At 35.1% G+C, this 9883-nt stretch overlaps 1 protein-coding gene across 1 annotated transcript; it reads right to left on the reverse strand.

Moving 5' to 3' along the window:
* Positions 1-6847: 6847 nt before the first annotated feature.
* Positions 6848-9571, reverse strand: LOC128238008 (zinc finger MYM-type protein 1-like). The gene is made up of 3 exons (XM_052953578.1): positions 9012-9571; positions 7890-8109; positions 6848-7117 (listed from the first exon to the last, which is right to left on the reverse strand). Exons 1-3 carry the CDS (start codon positions 9569-9571, stop codon positions 6848-6850), a joined length of 1050 nt encoding a protein of 349 aa, XP_052809538.1.
* Between the last annotated feature and the right edge of the window lie 312 nt (positions 9572-9883).

A 9883-nucleotide genomic window follows, 5' to 3' on the forward strand; every position in this document is an offset into this window, starting at 1 on the left:
TATAATTATTTTGATATCGGGTCTACACTCCAGTTACCAGAAAAACATTTTTTTGAAGAAGTAAAAGATACAGACCATTATTTGTCCATGATTTAATGAATACTAGTATGATAATACAGGTACATATCTCTATTGTTCGCCATCTTCCTTGCCACATACTTTGCATGATCTCTCAGTATTTTGATTAGTAATTAAGACCATAGTGAAAGAAATCGGCTAAGTAGTGTGAAGGAAATCATTCCTATTACCAGATGTAAATCCTTATAAGTATTGGTCTTTCACACCTTCCATAAAGCAAGCAGTAAGTGTGTCACAGTTTATTTATGAGTCCTTAATTTACATAGATACACTATCTACATACATTTATAAACTAAAGCTATAAAATATGAGATAAATATGCACATGGCCATTGTAAATGAGTAATGTGATATTCATACAGTTATGTTGCAGTAGACAAATCATTAATTATTATAAACAAGAACTAGGTAGCATATAATTATAATGAGGATAAAACATGAGCATTCAGCTGATACTGAAGACATTTTTAAAAAAAGTAAAAGATGAGTATATGGTCACCTTAGTGCAAGAACTCAAAATCTGCTTCTATATCTATATGCAATTATTGAGTTATTGCACTAAGGTAATTTATTATATTCTTGTAACAATAACATTCAATACTCATATTTGAAGATTTAACTTCAACACTATCCATTTCATAAAATATGTCGATTTAACTGCAACATCAGTAAAACATTCCTTTGACCAAATGCATGAGTATAATCCCTGATTAACAGTAAATAAAACAATTCATTTTAATATCACATGTCAAAAGCATTATCACATTTGAAAAATAACTATATTGTTTACACAGAAAAAAATAAAAATAAAATAATAGTTAAGAAAAATATGAATGCAATAAATGGCCCATTGAGGTCATACATAAGAACATTACTCAACTTTTATTAAAACTTCATTTTTTCAAACCAAAAGAGTTAAGGGGTTTACTTCCAATTTCAAAAACTAGTAACTAGTATTATTTTTTAAAGCACATTTCAATATCTGCAATATATTTCCATCACGTAAGTGTTTTGTTTATAGTAAGTATAATTGTAGAATAAGTCTGTAATTAGAAAATAAATATATAAAAAAGTAACAGAAAAAATGCATGGATTTTTTTTAATTGAAAATGAAAACAAAAGTGAGCCTTACAATTTTCAACAAAAATGTTTTATCATTTGAATGTGGAGGGCAACATAAGTGAATGAATAAGTTAATGCTAAAATATATTTGAGGCTTATACTAAGAATAACTGATAATCTATTGAAAAATAATGGATTGAAAGTAAATACATGGTCTTAATTAAGCAGTGTAATGTACATGTTTGTTAAGTTTAGAAGTTATTAATAACTTTCATGTTTGTACATGATCTAAAGCAAGTACTTTTTGCTTTTGATTGTTTTCCTTTAAAGCATTGATATATAATAAAGAAAAATCCACTAATTTGAGGTTGTCATTTCTGCACACACTTGATTATGGAGGAAAATATCAAAATGCCATAAAAGTTTTGCTGTTACTTAAAGCTGCACTCTCACAGATTTACTGTTTTGACAACTTTTTTTATTCTTTGTCTTGGAATTAGATTTTGTTTTTGTAAATATCTGCTTACCAGTGATGAAAGACTGCTGACAGAAGATCAGATCGCAGATTTTCATATTTCCATTCCAAATTTAATGTTTTATGACTTAAACCGTTACTAACGGTTTAATAAAAATCCATAACACATCGTTTTTTGGTCGGAAATATGAAAAGCTGCGATCTGATCTTTTGTCAGAAGTCTTTTATTATTGGTTTGCATATATTTATGCAAAAACTTGTTCTTTCAAAGTCAAAAAATAAAAAAAGTTGTCAAAACGTTAATCTGTGAGAGTGCAGCTTTAACATCAGATATCACAATAAATGGAAAAAAACAGGTATCACACATGTCAGAAAATAAATTACATAAAAAGCTGTTTAATTTCTGATAAAAAAAGGATAGAAACTCTATTATTTAGAATTTCTAAATTTAGAAGTTGTTAATAACTTTCCTGTTTGAACATGAACTAAAGCAAGTACTTTTTGCTTTTGATTGTTTTCCTTTAAAGCATTGATATATAATAAAGAAAAATCCACTAATTTGAGGTTGTCATTTCTGCACACACTTGATTATGGAGAAAAATATCAAAATGCCATAAAAGTTTTGCTGTTACTTAAAGCTGCACTCTCACAGATTTACTGTTTTGACAACTTTTTTTATTCTTTGTCTTGGAATTAGATAATTTTTTTGTAAATATCTGCTTACCAGTGATGAAAGACTGCTGACAAAAGATCAGATCGCAGATTTTCCTATTTCCATTCCAAATTTAATGTTTTATGACTTAAACCGTTACTAACGGTTTAATAAAAAAATATAAAACATCGTTTTTGGGACGGAAATATGAAAAGCTGCGATCTGATCTTTGTCAGAAGTCTTTTATCATTGGTTTGCAGATATTTATGCAAAAACTTGTTCGTTCAAAGACAAAAATAAAAAAAGTTGTCAAAACGTTAATCCGTGAGAGTGCAGCTTTAACGTCATATATCACAATAGATGGGAAAAAACAGGTATCACACATGTCAGAAAATAAATTACATAAAAAGCGGTTTAATTTCTGATAAAAATAGGATAGAAACTCTATTGCTAAACTATGACAAAACAGTGCTATTACTTTGATATAAAGTCTTCTTGATGTTTTTGTTCTGAGTAATATCCCAAAATATGACATTATATAAATATTGCATGGCTTCCAGTGTGACAGTACAGTATTTACCCGAATGTTGACAATATGTACTGTCACACTGGAAGCCATGCAATATTTATTTTATTATACCGAATCCAGTTACATTTATATACATATATAAGATTTTTACCATAACACAACTTTCAAGTTTAATCAATTCATTCTGTAATTATTGTTGGTTTACATTAGCTGTCATTTTTTTGGAAATGTCGTTTAGAAATAAGTCAAACACCATTTGTAACCAGATTCACAACACATTTTAATACATGTTAGCAATTTTCACAGTTCCACAGGCAATGATTTTTCCACTGAAAACTATCAGTTTTTGCAATACAGTGTCAAATTATGTTAAGCTCTATGCCACCTGTTTCTTCTCTTTCATTCAACTTTAATAAAATATTGATACTTAAACACAAGCACTTTTTTCTGTATTCACATCCGGATCTTGGTCAATGGGGGGCAGATAACTGTGGTCTTGAGCCTATTGAAGCAACATTTTTTTTCAGAAACATACTTCAAAACTCCTATAGTTCAACTTCAGGCTATATACAGGCTATATGCAACACATACTGAAAGTTTAACAATGATTAATTAAACGCTAAATGAATGAGACAAATATTAACACCTGTGGTATTTTCATAAAAAAAAACAGAAACAGCCATTTCCCTCAAATGGTAAGCCGCAAACCTTTGAAGAGCCATTATTTCCTTATGCATTGGAATAATTTGACCAAGTAAAGTTTTCATTATAGCTTTCAATAGTGTCTATAGACAGGGCCAGGTGACTGCGGAGATTGGGCCTTATATAGAATCTCTGGGGTGCGGGGGCATTTGGCCGGGATTTAACCATCAGTTTGTCCTCGCAGGCCGGGATTTTACCCGGGGTTGGTTGGACCAAAAGTCAAAGTCCCGGATATTCCCCGGACCTGGGGGGGGGGGCGTGGTAACAATTGACTGGTGCATGAAGAAAACATCATGCTGCATCAAATGTGTAGTAAGTTTTGATTAATGGCTGATAGAATTTGCAATTAATGTAATGTTTGCTTAAAAGAGCAAACAAAATGTGCGAATAGATGCACAATACAGACCAAAGACTAATACAAGTCAGCCGTTACATTAGAAAATAATATTATTTATAATTATCAAAGCCGCACCAGAAATGATTGACAAACAACATGAAAGAAATTCATTAGGAATTGAACAAACAGTATCAATGGTCTTATATGACCAAACTTACTCACTTTATACTTCAGTTTGGATACAATTTTCCATTATAAGATCTTGAAGTGCTAACAAATTTTAAATCGGCATGTTGGCATACACCAAGTACAGCTCGGCCGGGTGGCGGGCGGGCTGTCTGGCTGGTTCATCATCGTTTCCTCCCGGGTCTGTTTAAAATAATAAGAATTGAAAATAAATAACCGCACAACACCTACTCGAACATACAATCATTGACACCCTTATAGCCTATACAACATACTCAATCAACACATTTCTGGCAAACCAGTTTAAATTGATGGGATTCAATATCTATTTGAGAGCTGGCTTTAATTTCAAACAGTAAAAAATATATCAATATGTTTGAAATAGTGAAAGATTGTTTTTATTGTTTATAAATGTCTATAAATCACCACAAAGCATATATAATAAAAATGTTTTAAATTTTGCTATGCCTATGCTTTACTATATTAGAGCTGGCATTGTAAATGTCTTGTTAATTTTACATGAACAATATTGCTTTTTTAGTAATTCATATAGACTGTGTTTTAAGAACAAATTGAGAAGAAAATATTTCTCTACCATATTCTATCTCAAGTCAAAACAGCTGTTAGGAAGAGTAAATTGCACACCTACAAGCATGTTAAAAACTTCTGAAAAATATTGCCAAAACCGCCACTGTTTTTGTGCTGAACTGATGACCCCGCATTTTCTGATTATATGCAGGAGAAAAAATGTTTATTAACCCACCCCATTTACAAAATTAATAACTTAACTGTCATTTTTTACTTTGTAGGAAAGAGTTTGTCTAAAACTGTCTTGCATGCTTATACATGCCTTCAGCTGAATGATTTTAAAAAGAGGTAAACTTAAAGTTAGAAATTCTGTGCGGAAATATGAGCCAGTTTAAGCACGACATGTCAATACATTTCATCTCGCCTAAAGATATCCTTCTGAAAACCTTTGTAAAAAAATCACCAGTAAGACACTGTAGCTCTAGTGTTATCATGTGTTATCATGTAATTCTGCCAATAAGAAACACTGCCTTTTATGCTGAAGCCTCCCCTGGGTTCATAACCTATAATACTCACATTATAATGCTTGCTGAAACCAGGTCAAACATGCCAAATTTGATGGTTGAACCCTCCCCTCTAAAACAAATTATGAATTACTAAACTTTTTTACAGTAAGCACCAAAATTTTTTTTTTTCTATAACGAATCTCAGGACACCCACTAGCTTATCATGCATAAGGAATGAATTCTACCTGGTATTCTTTTTTAATGGAAAAATATGAAATATCTCCTGAACTTAAATAAATTGTAAACTATGTGATACTTCAGTAAGTAAGTTTCAATGCATTGTACACATTGATGCCAAATTTATGATATTTTCGAGAATTTTCATTTTTTTTCCGCTATTTTATCATCTGTGAGGCAGCCCCTTTAATGGGCGGACGAGTCTAGTTCTGTGTGAGTTGAAACCAGCTGCCCATTTAACTCAGTTGGCAAGAGCGCCGTGCTAGTGTTCCTGCGGTCGTGAGTCTGACTTTTCAGGCTCACTTTTCTTCTCAGGTTTACCATAAGCATGCACAATGATTTTTAATGGAAAAGGAATTTTTTTTTAGATTTATTTTCACTACTTATATTTTAACATTTTTTATTGATTACTTTAATTTAACAAAACAATAAACGAAGTAAACAATCGCACAGTTAACAGTTAGTTTGGCATGTATAGTGATGAGTCATAAATTATGACATGAAGGTCATATCTGGACACCGATTGCATCAACTTAGCTTGTTCATCCGTAAAAACCAACGTTATGTCATTATGGTGTCCAAACAGCAACGTATGAATGATTGAATTTACAATAACAAGTATAATTCTTAGTACAACTCACCGTGAAAGCAACGTTAAATCCGTGTTATTGCATCATGATGAAAGTTTCTATATAATAGACACATTGAAGGAAGACGTCACGCGCACCTGCAATGTGCCTATATGCAAATCATTGTTTACATCAGCTGTCGTAAAATGTGCATAAATACATTTAACTTAATTATTTAGATATCCAGATTAAACGGTATTTTTTAAGATGTGGGGTATAAAAACACAATTGTTATGACAAACGCTGTTCGTTTTGTATTATTTTTGCAGAGTTATGAAATATAATTTCCGGTCAAAAGAAGTACTCTTTAGACGTGTATTCATTATATGTGTTATCCACACCTTTTATGGAAGTGCCGAAGGTGGATTGTACATGTACCTCGGGTATTTCCGTATTGTTTTTCATTGGTTAACGGAGGTCAAACCCCGCCCTAAACATGTACAATTTGCTTGCCGGCATGCACGCGCTTTATATGAACAATGTATGACGAGCTTTTCTGGTTCTCATTTTCACGGTTCAGTGGTGCCCAAAATTTTTAATGCCTATCACTCCGGCAAAAAAAGAAGTAGTACCTTGCATACACGTACCGTAAGAGGGCTTGTACAGACAAACGCTTCGCTTTTGTCTTCAAGCCCGTATTAACCCGTTCACTGGCAGGCAAGTCGTGTACATGCGCGATATTTTTTCAACTTCCGATTTTGTTTTCTCACACTTCCTCGACCTTTTGGTAATATCATTGTGAAAATGTCAAACAACTTTGATCCAAATGAGACGCCGAGCTACTCGGCGTCTCATTCGGATCTAAGTTGTTTGAATATATAACGATACTCTGGGTAAGGCAGTGAACGGGTTAAAACCTACATGGTATTACCAATGTAGTTTTATGATTGGTGCATTGCAGCACAAATTATTCGTTTTATTCCTTGATTACACTACCTTTGGAGGCAGCAGATACTGTGCCTTGTACCGTCCATTGCCTTTCAACAGCCGTGCGTCTAGATCAACAAGCAAATGGTCTACGAACGGCAGGTACATGTTTGTCTTCCAGTACTGGGAAGGGGTCTCTGCTGGGGCGTTCGGTCTGTGAACTTGACGTCCAAATCGCCGTGGGACCGACGACTCTACATCGACGTCGTGTGCAGTTGATACTGACTTGTCGTAAAGCGCATCCCATACGTCGGCATAGTTACGTTCAGCCTAAACAGGAATATATACAGGATGTACTACACAAAAACAACCGTAAACGCATATTTAATAGCTGTAGAAAATGGCAGCTCTGAATATCTACTAGATGAACAAAATGACACCTTGTGTCAGAAGCTGTGTAAATGCTTATTAAAACTATTTGAGAAAATACGATCCGTCATGGGTTTTCTTTGGAGATCAACATTTCTTAAATGGGTCTAGAAATTAACAGCTATTAACCGAGACAATTTGCGAGGTAATAAATGTCTTTCTCGAGACGAACTTAAGAAATCTGGATCTCAAAAGAAAACGAGTGACGGATTATTGTTATTACCTAAACAGTTTTGTGTCTGAAATGCGGTGCGTACGAATTCACTTCGTTTTTTGTTATCACACATGTTCCGTGAATGGTTCTCAAATCGAAGATAAGAGTATTTATGTGATAAAAGGGCATCTCAAAAGTAGATTGAAGGTCTTGCAGGGCACACCACATGCAAAACAAACAGCCACCCAATCAGATCAAGACCAGACGGCACAGAAAGGCGGTGCAACGTGAATACTCTGGTCGCACATAGCAAACGGGCGTTCCTGCTGCGCTGCGCATAAAACTATAACTGGTAGCCCTTTAAAAAGTATATAATCGTTTAAACCCATTCACTAGAAGTTTGACGCCTTTGCCGTTTAGCTTGTTGTCGCTCTTTCTGCTAGATAGTTTTCCTTGTCTTCATATATGTTATTGTAAAAGAGTCTAACAATGTTTATGAAGAGAAGGTTTAAAGATTACCTGTAGCATCGCTATGACAACACGAGCTTCACTGGCAGCTTCTAAGAGGTCACACGACTTGTCATGCAAAAGCTTAGACAGGCGTACCAATCCGGACAACACATGCTCAACAGCAACCAAGGTGACGATGAAGCTGAAATTCTGGATTGAATGGTTATATCCTGCTGCCTTCGAGTCACCATAGTTGTTAGCTAGCTCTTCGACGGATGTCACCACAGTTCTGGAAAAAAAGCTTTACCATATACATATATTCACGATGTAGCTTGTGTTGAAACACTAATGTGGATATGGTTTCGTTTTTGGTTTCGCAGCTTTCAAAATTATTTCAGTTAATTTTTGGTTGGTTAGTGATACTAGAAAATTTGATCTATAATTAAAAATGAACTATAATTGTATTGACTATTAAACAGCTGTAGATGGCATAAACACAATAATGCGTATCCTGTTAAGCACGACTTTAAACGCAATAACAAGCCCTACGCTATGAAGACCGAGATCAGCCTGCTTAACCCTTTCGCCACCGAAGTTGCTTAAATGCGCATTTGGACAGGTGCAGTCACAGACCAGACACCGCCATAAAAGGTGGCGTCTGATCGGGGACTGCACTAGTTTTCAACAACTTTTATTCCCGCGTTAACCATTTCGGAATGGTCAAAGTTAATTTATTCCTCCACGTTTCAGAATAGTCAAAGTTTATTTATACATCCCATCATTTATTTTCGTTAAAATATTGTATCTAAAACTAGTCCCGACCGCAACCTTAAAATATGTCAGCGACAGAATAACCATGTAATTTATTCCTCATTGTTCCAATAACAGTTTTAAGAGATGAGCTCAGACATTGGTAAGAGATAAGCAGCTATGATGACATATCTGTTTTTAATTCAAAAGTATATATGGGTTATGTCATATGAAAAACCAATTTCGGAAATTTGCGAACAGTGAAGAAACAGATCAGTTGGCGGCTCATCACAGTTTGAAAAATATATCCCCTGTTCTTCATATAGATTTTAAATCGTAATTTACGAGTATTAAGAATGAGTGTGACCAACATTCAGCGATTGCCTCACTAAGTGTGTGTGTTTGTTTAATGCGGCTGATAACAATATTAGCAAAGCGTACCTGTAAGAACAGAGGAATGTATGCAAGGCGTCGGATCTGGCGGCCCACCGAGTCTCGCACAAGGACTGCAACTTCGTTCGTCTTTCCAATTCTTCACGGCACACGTTGTCGTTGTTGAGGTTTTCATTGAAATGAAGCAATCTCTTTGCCGAGTAATTGAAGGCGAACGCTATCGTCTGTACTACGGACATCATGTTTCTGGCAAATACCTCTTCCAACGCATGTATGATGGCCAGGTTAAGGCTGTGTGCCTTGCAGTGAGTATATACTGCACCTGGAATACGGGCACTAATCCTGGCTTGAACCCCTTTGTGAATTCCGGACATGTTTGCCGCTCCATCATACCCTTGACCTCTCATTTTCTCAATCTGTACGTTTGCGCCAAGCAGATTGGCAATAAAGGCATCTGCCAGTGCTTCCCCTGTAGTGGACTGACACCCTCCGAAACCAAGAAATTCTTCACAAAGCTCATGTTTTGACGAATCGTAAAACCTTAAACAGAGCGCCTTTGCTCCATCGTGCTGGCATCTGTGGCTTCGTCGGCGATAAACCCGAAACATTGGGACTTGTTGCAGGCAGACACGATTTCATCGGATATTTGTTTACCACAGATGCTTATTAACTCGTTCTGAATCTTTGGTGAAAGGTATATTGATCTTGGGTCCCCATACTCAAGGTGTTCTCTGAGAACCGAGTCGTGTTTTGCTTTGAATTTGAGTAATGCAGTGAAGTTCCCCTTTTCGTTTTCATGTCCCCGTAGTGCAATGTTCTGTTTGCCGCAGAAAATTATAGCCTCGACAATACTAACTAGAATTTGTCGATTTTTCTCAAAAACGGAATTATACTGACTGGACAAACAGCGCTCTATATCT

Source organism: Mya arenaria, chromosome 6, assembly GCF_026914265.1.
Source record: "Mya arenaria isolate MELC-2E11 chromosome 6, ASM2691426v1".
NCBI lineage: Eukaryota > Metazoa > Mollusca > Bivalvia > Myida > Myidae > Mya > Mya arenaria.